Source organism: Phragmites australis, chromosome 5, assembly GCF_958298935.1.
Source record: "Phragmites australis chromosome 5, lpPhrAust1.1, whole genome shotgun sequence".
NCBI lineage: Eukaryota > Viridiplantae > Streptophyta > Magnoliopsida > Poales > Poaceae > Phragmites > Phragmites australis.
In genome coordinates this window covers 13,831,025-13,852,688 of record NC_084925.1, presented here as the reverse complement: position 1 = coordinate 13,852,688, position 21,664 = coordinate 13,831,025, and the positions used below count along the sequence as shown (strand labels likewise).

At 53.3% G+C, this 21,664-nt stretch overlaps 1 protein-coding gene across 1 annotated transcript; it reads left to right on the top strand.

Moving 5' to 3' along the window:
- Positions 1–5,955: 5,955 nt before the first annotated feature.
- On the top strand, positions 5,956–10,956 carry LOC133917833 (uncharacterized). The gene is made up of 3 exons (XM_062361669.1): positions 5,956–6,231; positions 10,219–10,753; positions 10,808–10,956. The coding sequence occupies exons 1-3, from the start codon at positions 5,956–5,958 to the stop codon at positions 10,954–10,956; spliced, it is 960 nt and encodes a 319-aa protein (XP_062217653.1).
- Positions 10,957–21,664: the final 10,708 nt, after the last annotated feature.

The window sequence follows — 21,664 nt, the reverse complement described above, 5'->3', positions numbered from 1 at the left end:
TGATTAAAGCCATGCATTGGTCTTGTGGCTTAGATTCTTTACATACACGCTAACCATTGAATTAAAGGAGAACTCGATAACAGAAAATACTTTAAGCCTAATGCCACATGCAACTTGGTGTGGACGTAACCTTAATCATCTATGATTCATCATCATACTCATGTTTCCGCTTTTTTATTTGAATTCAACAAGAAAGTTTGAGTGCATAAGCTGTTCAGTAAGTCCTAACACTATTCAAATGGTTTGATAGATGTTTAGGGGGTAAAAATCAAGGATAAAGCCACAAAGTCTTAGTTTTGAGTGAGAAGCCAATTTTAATATGGTGAAATTAGGTATAAGTAGAGGTTTGAAAGTATTGAATAAAAGTGAAATCTAATCATTAATTATGATTGTTGGCCCTAATAGAGATACATCCACTCGTTAGTTCCCAAGTTTTAAATTGGTCAAGATGGAACCAGTTTAATGGCTCCACGCTGGCATATAAAAAAAACAAAGGCACTTAGCCCACCACATGGGCACATAGCCCAATACACGGACAAGTAGCCCACCCACACGCCATAAAGCTAACTATTGAGACCGAATCATAGCTGCATCATTGATAATGGATATAGCTATCTGGATAGGTTTACACTTTATAGAGGTTGCACCTTTTTATCCACAAGACATGCATAAACTCTAACATTTGCAACTGGCAGAGCTAACATAATAAGACACCACACCCTCCCAATATTGTCACGATATCCACCCATGGGACACCCAACCAAGGGCTCATATAAACATGGCTTACTTAGAGTCTCCAGCCACATCACGGGACTGCACACAGTTTGCCCAAGTCTTCTTCTAACTCCCCTTACCACTACTACCAGCCTACTAGTGGGTACTGAGCTAAGCTAGAGGGGTTGAGAAGTCCAGCTCCGAGATCTATCCTAGATCTGAAGTTTATATAATACAATAAAATGGTTTGAACTTTTATTTTTGTAGGACAGAGATAGATGACTAGAGAGGGGTGATCAGACATCTTACAAATTTCTTGCGAAATAGATAGCCTACTCCTTGTTCACCCAACACACCTCAAGAAGAAATCACCACAAAGAGCAACGCAACAGAAATTCAGGCTCAACCTAGAAGTCCTGATTCAAAAACCAAATTTGAAAATCCAACAAAATATGGGTCTCATGGTTGGAATTGAACCCTAGGTTCTACAGCAAACCAATCCATGACTCAACCCCACACAAAAAAAAAATTATTTTTAGGAGAAACACCAAAAACTCAAGGAGATGATCATAGGGTGAAGAAAACTCAAGGAGATGATCATAGGGTGAAGAAAACCTCTAAGTTGATGGATTAGAGGCAAATGAATTCAATACCCAATTGTGTACTTTTGTACGTGAATTTTATGCTTCTAGCAACTAGAATATTAACTTGAACAAGGTAAAAAAATTCAGCTCAAGCACGAAAACAAAAATCACAATCGAGATCAAAAACTTCCAAAAAAAATAAAGGAACCAATAGAGGAAAACTAGAAGGAGGGGAATTCAAGAATACACAAAAATTTAAAATTATTACTCAAAAAGGTCAGCCCTATTTTGGGCAAATTATAAAGATTTTTCATCTCAAAAGTCACACCTATTACATAGGCTAAGTACCCATCCTTCATCTCCTCTAAAACCCTAGCACTAAGCTCTCAAATGGGTGGCACAAGGGGTTCAAGTGGCTAGTTCAAAATCTCCCATAGCTCCACCCCTCTATTTATAGGCCTAGAAAACTTGACTCCTAAGTTTCCTAGCTTGTTACCAAAATACTCCTCTCTTATAGTACACTCCTACTTACCACCAAGGGCATTTTGGTTCATTTCTTGCTCCGTCCATCGAACGATCGCGGCGCCTTCACTACTTAGCTTCGTCTCGACGCAAACTTCACGATGGTGCCACAAACTCCTCTAATCCTCCCACGGTTTTGAGCCCAACCGTAAAACCCTCTACATACTTCTCAAAACGTGACTCACCACTTGCTTATACCTTAAGCAAGCGCTCTGATGTCAACACATGTACTCCGTCTTGTGATCTTGACCGTCGATAAGTCTCTCCCACTCCCGATCCCTCGGGCCGCCTTGTCACTTACACCGGCATCCCTTTCGCTTGACTTTATCAACACGCCATCTTCATCCTCAGTTTCATGCTTTGCTTGATCTCCATGTGTATAGCTAGGATCACCCTTGACTCCACCTGGCCTCCTTGATCATCCGGCACCAAGCACCCGCTAAGCCCCGATCACCTGTCATCGACCATCAAGTTGCATCTGTCACCTACACACCATGAGACAAACAAACATATTTCTCTAACTTCAACTCCAGTTAGTCCATAATCAAAATGCTTAAACCAAGCTCAAGAAATCTAAAACTCGACTAACTAAATCGATAACCTTATTAATCACTTATCACATATAAACTAAGGCATATTTTAACTTGGTTTCTCAATCTCTCCCCCTCTATTTGAGTGAAACCCTGAGTTACAAGTCTAGATTTATTTCTCATTACAGACTCATCCTCCCTTTGTTTGTTCTTGAAGACCCATTTGTTGCCTATGGTGCGAATGTTAAGAGGTGGCTCTACAAGGACTAAAACTTGATTTCTCTCAAAGTTTTCTAGTTCTTCATGTACAACATTGATTCAATTTTAATTAGATAAAGTATGTTCAACATCATGGGACTCAAAAGAAGTAACAAATACAAAATCAGTCAAATGAGCATAGTGAGCAGATTTGGATCATCATCTGTGGAGGGTATCTCCACTAAATATGTTGAGGGGCTTCACGCTGTGAGATGATCTCCCCCTCAAACATTGCTGGTGCAGGCTCAAAAGCAGCTAAAGTAGAAGTAGAGACTACATGTCCCTCTGTTGTTATAGAAGAGACAGGAACCAGCTCAGGAGTGAGTGTGCTAGTAGGAAGTAGTGGATCATCCTCGTCATCCCCAAGAGATGGAAGATCGCCATCTACAAATATACTTTTGTTCATCTTCTGATCACTTGCACACTCAAGAGTAGGGCTAGCACAAGAGGTTGATTTATTAAAAGGCCACATCACATGATTTCATGATGCAGTTAGTGTCAAGATTAAAAACCTTATAAGAATGACCATGAAGCGAATACCCCAAAAAATACCATTGAAAGAACGAAACTCGAACTTGTCAAGATTGCCACGCTTTAGGATGAAGCATCGATAGCCAAAAACTCTAAAATGAGAAACCCTCGAATTCCTCCCAAAACATAACTCATAAGAAGTCAAATTCAAGACCGATTGCAAGAAAATTCGATTGGAGATGTAGCAAGCGGTGCTAATAGCCTCAGCCGAAAACTTCCTAGTAGTTCTATGCTCATCGAGCATCATCGTAGCCATCTCCACGAAAGTGTGATTATTCCTATCAACCACGCCATTATGCTGAGGGATGCGTGGGGCATAAAATTGATGTTCAATGCCGTGTTCAAGATAAAAAGCATCAAAGCAATAGTTCTTGAACTTGGTGCCATTATCACTACAAATAATTTTCAATGTACCAAGGAATTCCTTGAACAATCTCAAAGCCAAGCTCCAAAAGTGTGAGAACAATTCATCCTTGCTCTCAAAAAAGGACACAAGAGTAGCAATCATCAATAATAAAAAGAACATACCACTTTCCACTCACCGAACGAACCAGGGAAGGACCAACAGTGTCCATGTGGAGAAGTTCTCCTGGTCGTTCACTCATCACCAAATGCCATGTTCAAGAAAAAAAGCATCAAAGGGATAGTTCTTGAACTCGGTGCTATTATCACTGCAAATTATTTTCAATGCACCAGGGGTTTTCTTGAACAATCTTAAAGCCAAGCTCTGAAAGTGTTAGAACACTTCATCCTTTCTCACAACAAAGAAGACCCAAGAGTAGAATCATCAATAATTACAAGAACATGCTACTTTCCACCCACCGAATAAACCCGAAGAGGACCAATAGTGTCCATATGGAGACGTTCTTTCGATCGTTCAGTCATCATCAGATTAACTGGTGGATGGGAGGCGGTAACCATCTTGCCATGCCAACAAGGAGCACAAACAAGATTCTTGTCAAACTTGAGCTTGGGCAATCCTCGGATTAAGACCGCAGTACTCAAACGAGTAAGAAAATCAAAGCGTATGTGCCCTAGTCTCCTATACCACGTCCAAAACTCAGAAGAAGGTTGAGCAATCAAACAATGAAAAGAACCAAGAGACTCAGAAAAATCAGCTCCAAAAACTCTCCCAACTCTGGAAATTCGACAAATCAAAGCGCTGGAAGAATTAAGAACTCGAGAAGTGTTACTGTCGGAGGGTTAACTCCTGTCGCAAGGATCCTGAGGGACCCCTTTTTGAGATTCGGCCAGGGGGATGATTCTGAATATGTTTGCGGGAGAAATAAATGGATGCGAATGCGATGGCAGGTGGGGTGGAATGTTCTAATGCAGAAAGAAGTAAATGCACTGGAGGTTTTAGACAGGTTTGGGCCGCACTGAGCGTAATACCCTACTCCTGTGTGGATGCTATAAATGCCCTGAGAATGTCTCTCAGGAATGTTGCTGGTTACAAGAATGTTGTCTATCCTAGAGCTTCGGGCTCCTTGTTCTTCGGTGGTCTCAGCTTCTATGCTTGTACGAAGATGTTCTTCGGTCTCTGAGCATGTGTATCCAAAAAGTTGTCTGAGAGTTCGGGCGTTCTTCTCGGTTGTCTTTGTCCGTGCCCGCCGGCTCCCTTAAATACTCGTCGGCGGTGGCGTTCCCCAAAAGGGAGGGCACGAGTTCTAAGGTGCCATAAATGGAAAGGTAGTCATCATGGCCTCTATGCGAAGTGACGGGGGGGGGGGATGAAAATGCACCCCCCGCTCGGTATTCGGTTGTCATGATGGTGCTGGCAACGGGCGCCATGGAGAGGGCCCACCGGGCAGCCGTAGAGTGGCCCGGCGTGCCCGTTCGGTCTTGTACGCCTGCCACAGCAGGGCGGCAGGTGGGGCGCCTCGGGCCTTGTGATGCTATCCCGAGACGCGCCGGATGACGCGGGATGGGACCCGTAAATTAAATGTCCAGGTGGCGGTGCTGGCGGACCTGCTCCAGGTGGTGACCGGCGTGGAGGACCTTACCCGGGAAGTGCTCCCCCGGGAACAACTAGCGCTCTGCGCCGACCCGAACCGGGTGGCGCTGCAAGCGACGCTGCCCGAGTTCGACGCCCAGGGTCTGGTCGACCGGCCAGGGCGCCGGAACCCCGGGACTATCCAGATTCCCAGGGTGGACGAGGCGACCGGCTACGCTCCGAGGGCCTCCGGCGGGGACGCCGCCAGTAGCAGGCCGCAGGCGAGCGGCAGGGTGGCCACGGGCGGCCGGGCGCAAACCAGCGACGCAGGTGCCACGGGCAGCAGGCCGCAGGCCGGATGTGGGGCTGCCGCAGGCAGCAGCCATCAAGCCGGCGGTGCCGCTGGAGGAAGCGCCGTCGGCAGCGGAGCGATGGCGGCACCAGGGGACAAAGGAAAGCGCCCCCGGGTGTTCGTGCCCCAGTCGACATCCTCGTCGTCGCCGTCGCCTCCGCGGCAGCGGCCGTCGACGGGCGGCGCGAAGGAGGGAGGCCAGGGTGGCCAATCATCCGGCGCGAAGTCCGCGACGGAGGCGAGGTCCGGGGCTCTGGAACCCGGAGACCAAGGCCGGCGCTTGAGCGGGTCTACAGCGAGTGCCCAAGCCGGCCCGACGCCAGTGACGGGCTCCTGGGCGGAGGCGAGGCCCCGGGCGCCGGAGCCCAGAGACCTAGGCCGGCACGGGAGCGTGTCTATAGCGAGTGCCCAAGCCGGCCCGCCACCAGAGACGGGCTCCGTGGCGGCCCCGTAGAGCCCCCCGCCGAACAGAAGGAGGGAAGATTCTGGGCCGAAGTAGTCGGGCCCGGAGTTCAAGATCCCGGAATCGCGATGGCAATACCGAAGACCGAAGATTGCGTAAGTATTCTTCATTTTGCTTTCAAGCCGCCCAAGGACACCGCCGGAGACCAGGGACAACCAGAGGCTCCGAGGCCGGTTCCTGCCCCCAAGCTGAGCGCGCCGGCCGAGCCGGAGCCGCAAAGCACGCCAACCAAACCGGAACCGCAACCGCCGCCCTGCCCCGAGCCGAGGGCAGAGGCCGCGCTCGAGCAGCCGGCGTCGGCCGAGCCCGCCCCGAGCACTTCGAGGGCAGGGCGAATGGCCTCGGTGAGGGTGTCACGGCCTAGAGTTTCTCAAACATGTAATTAAGTGCTAATGGGCATCATTAGCATCATTTGTTTTGTTTTGAGCAGTGTAGACATGCGATGTGAATTTAACCGAATTTGGTTAAACCAGGTTTAACTGATGCGTTGTAAAGCATCTTCCAAAACTTCTATGGAACATAGGGCCGGTGACAATTTTTGAAATTAGTAGGTGCCTGGAGGAGAATATAAATGAATTTTCCCAAATTTTTGGGGATTATTTTAAAGGCATAAAAATCAACACAAGTTAGAAAAGCTTGCCTCTTTGGAGAATTTTCATTTGAATTTGGTGCAAGCTTTTTGGGTCAAACAAGGTAAAATGGATTATTCATGATTTTTAGAAGCCAACAAAATTTGTTCCACAAATTTTAGACCACAGTAAGACCTCCACTTTGATAACCAAAGTGGTGAAGATATTATTTTGCCGACCGGTTACTGTTCATAGGCCCCACCTGTCATCCCCTTCGCACGCACACGGCTATGCTCCCCCTTCTCCCGCTCTCACAGAGCAAGCGGCGGCCGCCCTTGTTGACTTCGGTGGCCAGGCCACGTTGCCGGAAGCCCGGACACGGCGCCGTGTCCTTATCTTCCCCTCCCCGCCCTCTTCTTTCTCTCTCTCTCTCTCTCTCTCTGCTCCTTCTCTCGCGCGGCCGGAAAGCAAAGCGCAGAGCACACGCACACGCACTGGCCGCCGGCCAAATCACCGCGCCGCCGGCGTGTTCCGCCGAGCCCGAGCAAGGTAGAGCACCGAGGGAGGTCGCTAAGGCCCTCCTCCGCCGTTTCCCCTCCTTCCCCGGCCATTTTTCCGCACGGGTTGAGCCGGCCGCGTCTTCTTCCCCAACGGCAGCAACCGTCTCCACCCTTCTCCGTTGAACCGGCGAACCGCTGCCTTTCCCCGGCGACCGAACTCACCGTAAGAATCGCCGTCCCCCACTGAGTCTAGCGCGCGTGTCCGTTGGGGCTTAGCCCGTCGCTGGCGCGCCTTCCGCCGTGCAGCCGTGCGTCGCCGCCTCCCCACACACACCGTCGGCCGTGCTGCCATCGAGCTCGTCGGCCGGGAAGCACGCCGTTAGGTCCACGCGCTCGCGTAGAACGCGTAGGTGTGCTCGGCCGGGCTTATTACGCCGCCGTTCGCCGTCGTCGAGTCAAAACCGTACCGCCGCCGTGTAGTTTCCGCCGTCCGCTGCCGCTGGCCGTCCTCCGGCCGTCGTCGGCGACCACGTGTGCCTCAGCTGGGTCCACACACGCGTGCTGGAGCCGTAGCTGCCCTTCCCGGCCGCCTGGACTGCGCCGCTCGCCGCTAGCGGGCACAGCCCGAGCCACCGGCCGGCCGCGCTGCGCGGTGTGCTGGGCGGGGTTCAATTTTGACCCCAGTCAAAATGAGCACGGCCCCACTGTCTGTGCCTGTGGCTAGTTGGGTGCCGGTAGGAAAAGGCGTGAGCCCATTTGAATATTAGAGAAAATCGGAAATTGCGAAGTAAATATCTGTTGAGTTGATAAATCGGCTGAAATCTTGAAAAATGCATAGGAAATTATGTAGAGCTCCAAAATTTATGAAACCAATTTTGTTGGTTTTTTTGTAACATGATCTATCCATTAAAAATACCAGTGGCCATGAAATGTGTGCTGTGAATTATTGAGTTAATGAAATATGTCTAGGATTTGATAATTCATAGTTAAAGTTTGGTATTTCCAAAATTGATGAATCTAATTTTGTTGTCCTTGTATTATCATACTCTGCACATGAAAAATACTAGGTGTTGTGAAATGTATAATTAAATTTGTTCAATTAATGAAATGTGTTTAATCTTCAATAATTCATAAACAATTTTTGATAAGTCCAAAATTGGTAAATCCAATTTTGTTAATCTTGTTAAATTATGCCATGTTCATTAAAAGTGCTAGGGTTTATGAAATGCTTACTGAGGATTAATGAGTTGTCAAAATGGTTTCAATCTTTGAACATTTCATATTTGGTTGGTCCATAAATCGAGTTGTGTAAATCCTATTAGTGGGTTCCCTGTTCACTTAAAAGAGTTACCCTCATGTTAAGTATAGTTAGTTTTCTTTTAGATTTAAGCTTAGAGTTAAGCTTAATCAATCTAGGAAGTTGTTAAATGCTAAACAATAATTCAGATAAGGAAATCCTTAAGGCTTTTAACTCATGGCATAAGTGCATTGCATCTCCACTGTTGTCTTACAGTGAAGCATCTTTCATTGCATGTCATTCATATTCATTACATTGCACGCGTGATTCATTTAGGAAACTTCGACCCGGCGAGCGAGGCGAACGAGTCTGTCCCCAGAGGTTCCCGTAGTGGTGATCGTGACTCGGGTAGTGTCGGGCAGCAGTCAGGGCAGCAAGGCAAGCATCTATCATATTGCACCGTGTCTACTTGAAAATCTAATATGTTATCTACGCTTATGTATACATTGCATGTGTCGGGTTCCGAGTTGGGTAGAACCTATGCCTATGCATTCTTCCATTTCGGTCACGTGTCATGTGTTATTCCATTGGAGCCTAGTGGTGTCGTCGCAGTCTAATTTTAGTTCGCTATGCTTAGTGGTACTTAGGCTTTCCGGTAGAAGTCGACGACGGCGTCCACCGTTGTCGCGAGCCTAGGGCTTTTTACCTGTTCACATTTGTGGTTATGTTGATGATGTGTCGGTTGTTGAGTGGTGAGTTGAGACGAGGTGTGGGTGGTGTTAGGGGTGTCATCTGCTCACGAGGAGTCCTTTGGCAGTTCGGGGAGGGAACCCGGACACCGTAGACCGCTTGCACCGGTTAAGCATCGATCATCGGTGTAGTTGGCTTTAGCACTTACCTTACTCACCACATGCTGATATAATGGTAGGCGAGCTGATTACCTTCGCAGACGTGGTCATGTGGGCCTCGTCATAGACGGTGTGAGTCCGGTTTGAGTCTGGGCTTTTAGCGGTATTAGTTTGCTCGGGGAGTAGTTCTAATACCGCCTCGCCGAGCTGTGGTTGATCCACATGGTTGGGCCTGGTTGGGAAAGGTTGTCACGGGTACCCCCTTGTGTGCATCTTAGCGGGTGGCACAAGCCGTATGGTCCCTGTGTCGTGTGGGTCCAGGAGTATCCCCCTGCAGGGTGTATAATCAGTTCGAACTGCCGCGCTCTCGGTCATTAGCATCGCTATCGCTTATCTCCACCGAGCGACCATGTTTTGGTCGTAGAGTTTCGATGTGGGTTGTGGCATGGTTGGTTTGGGTGGTTTGGTCGGTTTGTGGTCGGTGGTTTGGTGGTAGTGGTTTACTCTTGTACACTTGTTGTTTATATGTCTGTTCTAATCAGTTGGTTGGCAGGGTTTGAGTGGGTGGTTGGTTAAGTCAGTTGCTTACACCTAGAATCTAGGTTGCTTACCGCTTAATGAACTTAAACATGTCTTAATCCTTGCTACAGCTTTAAATGCATGATCCTTGGAGTCGAGAATATATATACTCATACTGTGTAAGACTTGCTAGTACCTTTGTACTAAGGGGTGCTGCCCTTAAGTTGCTTTCAGGTTCGCAGGTTGGCGAGGAAGAGGCAGTGTTCGACTACTTTGTGCCTGCCGATCAGGGTGGCGGGCAGGAATAGCACCTTCTACTCTGAACTCCGGCGCTTTTGGTATGGAGCCTAAGGGCATACGGCTCCATACTCTTTTGTTGTATAGGTTTTTTTCTTCCGCTGCATAGTTGTTGTTGTTACTCTTTTGTTGTAAATTGTGAAAGCAGTTGCATGTTTAATAATTGTAATCCAGTTTAATTATTTGCTCTCTATTAAACTGTGTTGTGATATTTGAGTTGGAAGGCATGTGTTCCGATCCTGGGCACAAAACACGTGCCGGGACTACCGGAATGGTATTCTGGTTAATCGTCAAGGTTGTGATTATGAATAATGATCCTCCTGATGATTAATTAGAATACTATTTGGACGGTTCCTCACAGAGGGCGGTGCCAACATGGCAGCAATCGGGGACCCCGAGCACCTCTGTAGAGAGGGCTTGCAAGGGACCCAGCGCCCGGCCGTCGTCAAACCAGGTCGCAGAACCCCTCCCAGACGTGCTAGGAAGCGCCCGGGAGATGATCGAGCAGCTGGAGGCGGCCGTGGTGGGGGAGTGGGCACAGCTTGAGGCGGACCGCACCGCCCTCGTTGTGGAGAGGGAGCGTCTGGCGGAGGTCGGTCGCCTTTTGGAGGCCCGCATCGTCGTGGCCCGCGCCGCCCATGAGATGGAGCAACGCACAATGGACGCAGAGCGGGAGACCCTGGATGAAGTGCGCGAGGAGGCCGTCGCTGCGCAAGAAGAAGCCACCCGCTTGGGTGAGATATCGCAGCGGTGGGCTGTAGAGCTGCTTGCCTGGGAGCGACTAGTGCGGGCTCGGGAGGATGCCATCCTGCCGCGCGAGAAGGCGCTGGAGGCCTCCCAGGCAGACTTAGCCCACCAGAAGGACGAGCTCGAACGGAGCCGCGATGAAGTCCACCGTCGGGAGGAGGACGTCGTGATCCGCGAGACCGACGTCGGCATTACGGCGACAGCTCTGGATGCCCGGGAGGAGCAGCTGACTCGCCGGGAAGTGGAGGCTGCCACGGCATCGGCGGCTTTAACTGCTCTGGAGGAACAGGCCGCCAAGTGGGAGTCAGAGCTGACTGCTCGGAAGCAGGCCCTCTCTGCCCTCGCCGAGTAGGTGAAGCAGAAGCAAGCCGAAGTCCTGACGCCCAGCGTCGTCCCGACCAGCATGACCGAGGATCTGAGCCTTGAGGAGCGGCTGCAGATCTTGAAGGACGAGCTCGAGACCGTTACCGCCGAGTGGGCCAACGTTAAGCTGATGATGCGAGACATCCTTCGGCAAGCACGGAGGTCCGTGAGGGTGGCCGGGCTCGGGCGAGTCTACGTGGGCGAGAAGGGGATGGAGCGAGCGATCATCAGCCATATCGCCCTCGGCTTCGAGGAGATCAGCCGGCGACTCAAGGCGCTTCCCCGGGCCGTGCAGAAGTTAGCTGCCCGGGAAGGGCGTGGTCTGGCCCAAGCGGTGGCCGAGCACGTCCTGGCCTGTTACCGGAGCCGGGACCCGAACTTCTCACTGGAGCCAGCCCGGGAAGGGGTGGTCGAGGCCGAGGTGGAGGCCACCCGGGAGGCTGTCCGGGGCGTCGCCGCCGAGGTGGCGGCTTGCTTCATGCGGGAGCCACCGCCGCTGCCGAGCAGTGGCAGCAGCAGCGAGGACTCCTCGCCACCTCCTGAGCCCGCCGACTTAGATTAGGCTTTTGTATTTTTCTTTTCTTTGACTTGATGTAAATATGGGAGTGATCCCTATGAATAGCTGTCCTTTTTTGAATATAATGGAAGCCTTTCCTTGGGATCGCAACTCGAAAACTGTCTTAATGCTTGATGAAGTCTCTGTTCTTTTCACTTGTTGTCCCGAAGAGTACTTAGTCGGACTGAGCCCGACCTTTCCCCCCCCCCCCCCCCCGAGAACGAAGTCACCCCGACCACTCATCGCCCGAGTAGTGAGGCATTCTTCGCGCATTCAGCCCCCGAGCCCTCGCGAGTCTGCAGCGGCTAAGTCAAGAGACGAAGGCACGAACTTCCTTGCTCTGGAGATAGGTCGATCCAGCACGGGGCACGCCACGACCAGTGAACGCTTTCCCATTTAGCGACCACTCAAACAAGCAGACCGGAGATGTGTGCAGGCGGAAATGTGACCAAGAGTCCCCATAGTTTGGTGGTGCCCGGGCTAGGACGGACCGGACCGAGCACCGACAGCCCGCCCCTAGGGTCTAGGCTCCCGACCGCTCTTTGCTCGAGCGGTAGGATTACCCGAGAACCCTAGAGGCTCGGTAGTGCCCGGGGTACTTTTAAGCGGGCCCAGCACCATGAGCACCATGAAGGACTTCGGTCAGACGTTGCCGTTCGTACGGTACACCTTTCTACTGTCTGTTATGTCATTCTGGGAAAAGCGAACACGTGGGCAGGGTTCTGTGCGCGAGGAGACCATCTCACCGAACAGATTAGAGTACGAGGGCCCCGAGGACAGCTCGGGAACAATAGATTGCTGAATGTAAATTTGTATGACTTTAACCACTCACCAGACAGCTGTCAGCTTTTCGGTCGACCGATCCAGGAGAGGTATGCGCTCCGAGCTCGGGGTGCCCGGGAACTTGGTTCCTTCGGTCGGAGCGCCCGAGCACTGGAAAGTGTGAGAGGGAGCTCGGAGCCAGGCGGTCTCGACCACTCATGCCCGAGCGGTAGGACCACCCGAGGACCCCCTAGGCCTGAACAGCGACCTGGGCACTGAGGCCCTCGCGGTCGAGCTACTTTTGTTCTCGATTGTTGATCTATAACTTGAGAAAATAGGAAAAGGGGCCTTCCCACATATGGGACAGTTTATTTCTTCCTTCGCGTGATTGGACGTGTCGGAGAACTAGATCCCCCACCTCGAAAGACTGGGCCCGGATGTGACGCTAATGATAGCACCGCAGGCTTTGATGGTAGGGCTGCTCGGACTGCGGCACGCTACCAGCGCTCTTCCAAGTAGTTGACGTCGTCGCGCCTTCGCTGTTCCTGTTCGCCTTCAGAATAGGCATGCACCCAAGGGGAGCCCAGAGTGAGCTCGGAGGGGAGGACCGCCTCAGCGTCGTACACGAGGAAGAAAGGAGTCTCCCCGGTAGCGCGACTTGGTGTGGTCCAATTGGCCCATAACACAGCAGGAAGCTCATCGATCCACCCTTTCCCGTGCTTTGCGAGCATGTCGTAGGTCCGGGTTTTGAGACCCTTCAGTATCTCAGCATTGGCGCGCTCGACCTGCCCATTGCTCCGGGGATGAGCGACGGAGGTGAAGCAGAGCTTGATGCTGAGGTCCTCGCAGTAATCCCCAAACAGGGCACTTGTGAACTGAATGCCATTGTCGGTGATGATCCTGTTCGGGACGCCGAAGCGACTTGTGATACCACGGATGAACTGAAGCGTTGTGTTCTTGGTAACCTTGACGACTGGAACCGCCTCCGGCCACTTGATAAATTTGTCGATGGAGACGTAGAGGTACTCGTAGCCCCCGATTGCTCGGGGGAATGGACCCAAGATGTCCAGCCCCCAGACCGTGAAAGGCCATCACAGGGGGATGGTGTGAAGAGCCTGAGCTAGCTGGTGAATCTGCTTTGCATGGAACTGGCATGCCCTGCAGCGCCGAACCAACTCGGAAGCATCCTGGAGAGCTGTAGGCCAGTAGAAACCATGCCGGAAGGCCTTCCCGACCAGCGTGCGGAACGATGCATGGCCACCGCACTTGCCCTCGTGGATCTCAGCGAGAAGCTCGCCGCGTTCTGCCCGGGTGATGCATTTCAGGAGGACACCGCCTGCGCCGCGCCGGTAGAGACCCCTGTCTACTATGGCATAGCGTTTGGACTGCCGAGCAATTCTTTCGGCAGAGGCATCATCCTCGAGGAGGAACTTTTCTTTCAAGTACCCTCGGATCTCGTCCATCCATGAGGCATCTTGAGAACTGCTAGCAAGCGCAGCGCACTCGCCGGGCGGTGGCACCCTGACGGGGCTTCCCACTGAGGGCATCGCTGGGGTCCCCTGAACTAGACTCGAGGTTTCCCCTTCGTCCTGGTCGGCAGGCAGGGCGGAAGGCAGTATGAGCCTTTCTTCAAAGACTCCGGTAGGGACGCGCGCACGGGAAGAGGCCAGGCGAGAGGTCATCGGCCAAAGCGTTGTCGCGGCGAGATATATACCGCAGCTCTAGGCCGTCAAAGTGCCTCTCCAGCTTCCTGACTTCCGCCACGTACGCCGCTATTTGAGGATCCGTGCACTAGTATTCTTTCGACACCTTCTTGACCACCAGCTGGGAGTCTCCCTTGCCCAGGAGGCAACGAATCCCGAGGCCCACCGTGGCCCGGAGGCCGGCGATGAGGCCCTCATATTCCGCCATGTTGTTGGTTGCTCGGAACTGCAGCTGCACGACGTAGCAGAGTTCTTCACCCGTTGGGGAGGTGAGAACCACTCTGGCCCCCGCGCCTTTCAGCGTGAGGGAACCGTCGAAGTGCATAATCCAGTACCCGGGCGCATCGTGTCCGGGATAGGCGGAAATTTCTTCTTGGTCAATCTTTGGGATGGGCGTCCATTCTGCCACGAAGTCAGAGAGCGCCTGGCTTTTGATCGCCTGGCGGCTGACAAAGTGCATATCAAACTCTGCCAGCTCCACCGCCCACTTGATGATGCGCCCAGTGCCTTCTCGATTCCAGAGGATGGGCCCCAGCGGATACGTGATAACCACCGAGACCATGTGCACCTGGAAGTAGTGGCGCAGCTCCCGGGAAGCAACGAGCACGGCATAGAGCAGCTTCTGGGCTTGGGGATACCTTATCTTGGCGTCTCGGAGGACTTCACTAATGAAGTACATCGGTCGCTGTACACGGCGGGCCCGGACTGCGGCTTCACCCGAGGGCCTGTTACAGCCCCCGAGCTCGGCAGCGTGGTCGGGGCTGGCCAAGTGCTCGGGCTCGACTCCCTGGTCGAGAGGAGCCAAGTGCCCGGGCTCGACCCCCTGCTTAGGGGCAGCCAAGTGCTCGGGCCCGACCCCTTGCTCGGGGGGAGCCGCGAGGATTGGGGAGTGCTCGGGGGCGGCCGGGAGCTGGAACCTAGCACCTTGCCCCGAGCACTCATCGCGCTGTACCACCAGTACTATGCTCACAACCTGGGGAGTGGCCAAGACGTATAGCAGTAGTGGCTCATCCTCGGAGGGGGCCACCAGTATGGGCGGCGAGGTAAGATATTTCTTCAAGTCGCGGAAGGCCTGCTCGGCCTCCGACGTCCAGTCAAAACGACTGGTCTTCTTCAGGAGTTTGAAGAGGGGGAGTCCTCGCTCCCCGAGCTTGGAGATGAAGCGTCCGAGGGCCGCCATGCAGCCGGCGAGGCGCTCAACTTCCTTGAGTCGAGCCGGGGGTCGCATCTGCTCGATGGCCTGGATCTTCTCTGGGTTGGCCTCAATTCCTCGGCTAGAGACCAAGAAACCGAGGAGCTTGCCCGCAGGCACCCCGAAAACACACTTTTCGGGGTTGAGCTTTAGGCGGGTAGTACGGAGACTGTTGAAAGTCTCGGCTAGATCTTTAAGCAGGGTGGTGCAGTCTCGGGATTTGACCACGAGATCGTCGATGTAAGCCTCGACGTTGCGGCCAACCTGCGAATCAAGGGTAATGCGCACAGTGCGTTGGAAAGACGAACCAGCGTTGTGCAAACCAAATAGCATCGATACATAGCAATAAGTCCCCACCGGAGTGGTAAAAGAAGTTTTTTCTTCATCCTCTATGGCCATGCGGATTTGGTGATAACCAGAGTTTGCATCTAAAAAATATAAAAGATCACACCCCACAGTTGCATCTACAATCTGATCTATGAGGGGTAAAGGAAAAGGATCTTTTGGGAAAGCCTTGTTTAGGTCGGTGTAGTCGACGCACTTGCGGAGCTTGCTGTTGGCCTTCGGGACGATGACAGGGTTCGCCAGCCACTCGGGGTGGAGGACTTCTCGGATGAAGCCGGTGTCAAGGAGCTTACTTACTTGCTTTCGGATGAACTCTTGGCGCTCGGGCGCCTGCCACCGGACTTTCTGCTTCACTGGCCGCGCGTCCGGGCGCACAGCCAAGTGGTGCTCGATCACCTCCCTAGGGATCCCTGGCATATCAGACGACTACCATGCAAACATGTTGACGTTAGCCCGGAGGAAGGCGACGAGCGCGCTTTCCTATTTGCCGCCCAGGTCACCGCAGATTCGGACGACCCGGGAAGCGTCTTCGCCCACCACGACCTCCTTCGTAGGAACGGAGGCGTCGGCAGCGAGTCGGGGTTTGGATGAAGAGGGTCCCGGGCCCCTGGACGACCTTCGACCGCGGCCCGAACTGAGACCAAGGCCGAGTATAACTGCTCGGCACAGGAGACGGCGCTGCCAGTCTCGGCGGACACGGAGATGGGGCCCGCTGGGCCCGGCATCTTGACCATGAGGTAAGCATAGTGGGTGACCACCATGAACCGAGCGAGCGCCGGGCGGCCGAGGATGGCGTTGTAGGGGAGGGGGAGCTCCACGACGTAGAAGATGACGTTCTCTATCCGGAAGTTATCCCGGCTCCCGAATGTCACGGGCAGCTCGACCTGCCCGAGGGGCAGGGAGTGCCCGGGTGTCACCCCGTAAAAGGGGAGCGACAGCTTTAGGCGCCTGGAGGGCACCTGCAGCTTCTCGAAGGCCTCCCTGGGGAGGAGGTTCAGGCCTGCGCCCCCGTCGATCAGCACCCAGCTGACCTTTACGTTGTAGATGGTGGGGGACACTACCAGGGGTAGTCGCCCCATGGCGGGGTGGTCGGCCAGGCTGAACGTGATCGGGGCGTCCGACCACTTCAGGGGCCTTGCGGCCTCAGTGCTCGGGGTCGCCGAGCACACCTCGCGCCGTATGGTCTTGACGCTGCGGTGGGAGGAGGGCGTGTACGAGCCTCCGTTGATGAAGGAGACAGTGTGCTCACGCTCCTGGAAGCCAAGCTCTTGGTTGTCGGGGGCGGTTCCGTCATCGCCGGCCCTGCGGGACTCCTCGCGGTCCCTCTGGCGCTGCTCGATGAGACCTTTGATCGTGCGGCACTTTGTGAGGTCATGCCACTTGGTCTGGTGGATCTGGCACCACTTCCCCGGCTCGGGCCTCGCAGGAGCGGGGGCCCTTGCAGGAGCAGGAGCCCTTGCGGGAGCCGGAGCCCTCACGGGTGCGGGCCGTCTGTCGGCGGCCGCCTGGCGTGCTGGCCGGTGGTCGGGTTCCTGGGCCGGCCCATGGGCGTGGCTCTGGGCTGGCTCGATGGGGACAACTTTTTCTTTTCCCGCCTATCAGAGCGGGAAGGACCTGGCTGATCGGCGGCGGGATGCTCAGGGCACGGAACATGCCATGCCCGAGCCTCCGCTGCCTTGGCGCACTTGTCGGCCAGCGCAAAAAGTTCCGCGATGGTTTTGACCTCGTGCGTGCCCAGCTTCTCGAGCATCCTCTCATCGCGGACACCCTGCCAGAACGCAATAATGATAGTGTGAGGGGTTATCCGCGGGATGATATTGCGGACCTGGCTGAAGCGCTGTATGAAGCACTGCAGCGTCTCCCCCTCCTGCTGTTTGACGGCGTGGAGGTCGCACTCCAGGCCGGGGCGCGTGAATGTGCCCTGAAAGTTTGCCACAAACTGGTGGCAGAGATCATCTCAGGAGCCGATAGATCCTGGGGGTAAGTTCATAAGCCAAGAGCTGACAGAGCCCCTCAAGGCAACATGGAAATAGTTGGCCATCACCTTTTCACTGCCGCCAGCCGCTTGGACAGCAGTGGTGTAGATTTGGAGGAACTCGACGGGGTCGATGGAACCGTCGTACTTCTTCGACAGTTCTGGCTGAAACTTGGTGGGTCATTTGACCCAGCGGAGCTCGCTGGTGAAGGCATGTCAGCCTGTGTCGTACCCTGCTGCGTGGCGGCGCCCTAGGGCGGTGAACGCCGGCGAGCCGGGGAGCCCCGGCGGTCATGGGTCGGCAGGGAGGAGGCCTGTTCCTTGGCCTCGGCCTCATGCCGAGTCTCCCGCTGGCGCTCGAGGGTAACGCGTGCGTCTTCAACGGCCCTCCGATCATTGAGGTGCAAGCGGAGGTCCTGAGCTCCGGTAGTGGCCAGGGGGGCGGCACTCCGCTTGGAGGCCCCCCGGCCAGTTCGACCACCATCTGACGATGGGCCGGTCTTGGTTGCGCCGCGGTGGGATGTAGTACGAGAGCTCTTGGCCAGCACCTGACGGTGAGTCGTGCTGACCAAGGCGGCCACCTCCTGGAGCCAGTAGCCTTCTGGGGTTTCCCCCGCCACCTGGACTGGCGGATGCCTGAGGAGAGCTTGCGCCGCAAGCAGCGCACTCCCAGGACTGGCCTCGCCGAAGGTGAGCCTATGCCGCAATGGTGCCCGGTGCTGTCCAGACGTGGATTTGGCGGCAGGAGTTTCTGCCACCTGCAGAGGGTTAGGCGGTGCACTAGCAACGGCGGCGACGACGACCTTGCTGGGCCCAGCGCCATGGTCCCCCTGAGAGGGGAGCGCCGTGCGTGCGGACCGTGGCTGCTGCTGAGAAGCAGCAACGACTGGGGCCTTCTGCGTGAGGGGCTCCATTTCCTCACTGGAGCTGGAGCCGGTGCACCGAAGACGATGGCCACCTGCCCTTTTTTCTGGTGGAAAAAACAAACAAACAAATTCTGGGATGCAACCCCCCTACCTGGCGCGCCAGCTGTCGGAGGGTTAACTCCTGTCGCAGGGATCCTGAGGGACCCCTTTTTAAGATTCGGTCGGGGGATGATTCTGAATATGTTTGCGGGAGAAATAAATGGATGCGAATGCGATGGCAGGTGGGGTGGAATGATCTAATGCAGAAAGAAGTAAATGCACTGGAGGTTTTAGACAGGTTCGGACCGCACTGAGCGTTATACCCTACTCCTGTGTGGATGCTATAAATGCCCTGAGAATGTCTCTCAATTGCTCGTTACAAGAATGTTATCTATCCTAGAGCTTCGAGCTCCTTGTTCTTTGGTGGTCTCAGCTTCTATGCTTGTACGAAGATGTTCATCGGTCTCTGACCATGTGTATCCCAAAAGTTGTCTGAGAGTTCGGGCATTCTTCTCGGTTGTCTTTGTCCGTGCCCGCCGGCTCCCTTAAATACTCGCCGGCAGTGGCGTGCCCCGAAAGGGAGGGCACGAGTTCCAAGGCACCATAAATGGAAAGGTAGTCATCATGGCCTCCGCGCGAAGTGACGGTGGGTTGAAAACGCGCCCCCCGCCCGGTCTTCGGTCGTCATGATGGTGCTGGCAACGGGCGCCATGGAGAGAGCCCCCCGGGCAGTCGCAGAGCGGCCCGGTGTGCCTGTTCGGTCTTGTACGCCTGCCACAGCAGGGCGGCAGGCGGGGCACCTCGGGCCTTGCGATGCTATCCCGAGGCGCGCCGGATGACGCGGGATGGGACCCGTGCATTAAATGTCCCCACGCCCTTCTGCCAGAATATGGCAGGGACTGACACCAAGCGTGGTAGGAGCAGTTGGAGGTGACAGGCCACGTACCCTCTTAAATGTGGCATCGGGCCTTTCATAGGCTGACACCTCATCGCTGGACCCCTGTGGGGCCACCAACGAATGACTTCTTGGGCCGTCGGGGAACCGAGTGCTTGGGGGTCACTGTTCACCTCCCCGAGCACTCTCTCCCGAAAACACCCTCTGTTGGTCCTCGGGGAACTGAGTGCTCGGGGGCCATTGTTCACGGCCTCGCGCACTCTCTCCCGGAATCGACTGTTCGAGTCCTCGGGGAACCGAGTGCTCGGGGGCCGCTGTTCGCAGCCCCGGGCACTCTCTCCCGGAACTACCTTCCTTGGGTCCTCAGGGTACTTGGGTGCTCAGGGGCCACTGCTTGCAGCCTCGAGCACACCCTTCCCGGTACTCGGCTTTCCTGGTCGTCGGGGGACTTGGGTGCTCGGGGGCCACTATTCATGACCCCGAGCACTCTCTTCCCGGTCACTTGGTCTTCGTAGATCATTGGGGAACCCGGGTACTCAGGGACCACTGTTCGTGACCCTGAGCGCCCTCTCCCAGGACTTAGTCTTTTCGTACCTCGCGGAGACTACTGGCCTGGCCTCGGGATTCGGGGACCCCTGGTTCCTGATTCACCGACAGTTATGTTTGAAACGCACTTCCAAGTCATCATCCTACAATTGAAATACAGAGATAAGGTTTTATCCTAGATGCTCCACCAAAGCCACATTCTTGAGAGTGAATCTCTTATTCACCTTTACCATACCTTTGGCTTTTATCCTTCCTTTCTGATCATTCCCGAATGTGATGTTCTCGTGTCGCTTCACGGGGGTGAGGCTAGAGAACCATGATGAATCTCGGGTCATATATTGCGAAAATCAGAGTCAATGAGCCACTTATTCTCCAGGCCTCCATCTGTCACGTACATATAAGAAGAATAGTAGGTGGATAGCTCAGTACCGGGGTTAGACAGAAACCTGTTGGAAATCCAGTACTGAGTCATCTACCCCGAAGCAGTGTAAACAAGTGCATACAAATCAATACTAGTGTGCTAGGAGCGAGTACCACGAAGATGAAAATGTGGTTCACCAAAGTGTTGTGACTCAAAGCCTCATATAAGTGGACCAAAACTATATGTGTCATGGTAAAATTCATGCCTGGCACTCAAAGTCCCCGGTCCTGACAGGGCTACCAGTCAGACAAAGTCTGGAGACTTGCCGGACCCTCCGGCTTCTCCAGGTACCAGAGTATCCGGTGAACACCAGAGACTCCGGTCTTTTTTAATAAAAAAATAAATACTAACTGAGCCACCCTTGCCGGAGTCCCCCTCGGAGACTTCGGTAAAAACTTTTTCTCCTACCAGAGTATCCGGTGAACACTGGAGACTCTAGTCTTCTTCCAACAAAAATAAATGCTTAACCGACCGACCTCTGGCAAAATCTCCCTCGGAGACTCCGGCCTAAAAACTCACCAACACCGGAGTATCCGGTGAACACCGGAGACACTGGGCAAAAAGAAATTCGGAACCGAGCGCCTTCTGCTGGAGTCTGTCTCGGAGACTCCGGCCTAAATACTGAGGACCGGAGTATCCGGTGAACACCGGAGACTCCGGACCCAGTGAACTTCTATCTAACTTCCCGGTGTCCGTGGGTAAATGTGTCTCTCAACTTATTGGTTCTAAAGGTCATCTTGAGCATTGAGACACTAAACAAGCAATCAAATGCAACCCTCTTAATAGAGCGGCTATCCTAGACTCAATTTCAAAGATAGAAAAATTTAAATCCTATTGAGTACTCCTCATTGCTTCTCTTTTCTTTTCGAGGAGCGTCAACCATCATAAGTCTTCTCAATTTAGACTAAGACCTGTTCATGACTTAGATAAACATATTAGATCCTTAATCATTTTGTCATCAATAAGCCAAACCCAGTTAGGGGGCCTAGATGCACTTTCAATCTCCCCCTTTTTGGTGATTGATGACAACACAATTAAAGCTTACAAAAGATATTTGAAAAAGGATTTTGAATTCTAGAAGATATGGTGAGCTCCTCCTAAATGTGTGGATTGATTTAGGATTGAGTTAAACTCAAATGCACATATTTAAGAGAAATTTTTTGCAAGAGCTCTCCCTATATCCTAGGATCCGTGGGATGCAATATCAAGTATTCAAGATGCACATGACAGGATATGTATCACACTTAATTTAATAAATACGACAAGCATCACACTAACATGAAGAGTCTTACAAATTTTAAATAGAGCACATAGTTCATTACACACACAAGATAAGTCCCAATGTCCAACAGCGATGAAATAAACAGAGTCCAAAGCTAGAAAAGAAAGAAATTAAG

What these genes read in the sequence shown, in the direction of transcription:
- LOC133917833 (XM_062361669.1), top strand. Translation starts at nt 5,956, where the DNA reads ATGGCAATACCGAAGACCGAAGATTGCGTAAGTATTCTTCATTTTGCT. An exon ending in GGGCAGGGCGAATGGCCTCG is followed by an intron (nt 6,232 to 10,218) that starts GTGAGGGTGTCA and finishes GGTTCCTCACAG; the next exon opens with AGGGCGGTGCCAACATGGCA. An exon ending in GAGCCGCGATGAAGTCCACC is followed by an intron (nt 10,754 to 10,807) that starts GTCGGGAGGAGG and finishes TTACGGCGACAG; the next exon opens with CTCTGGATGCCCGGGAGGAG.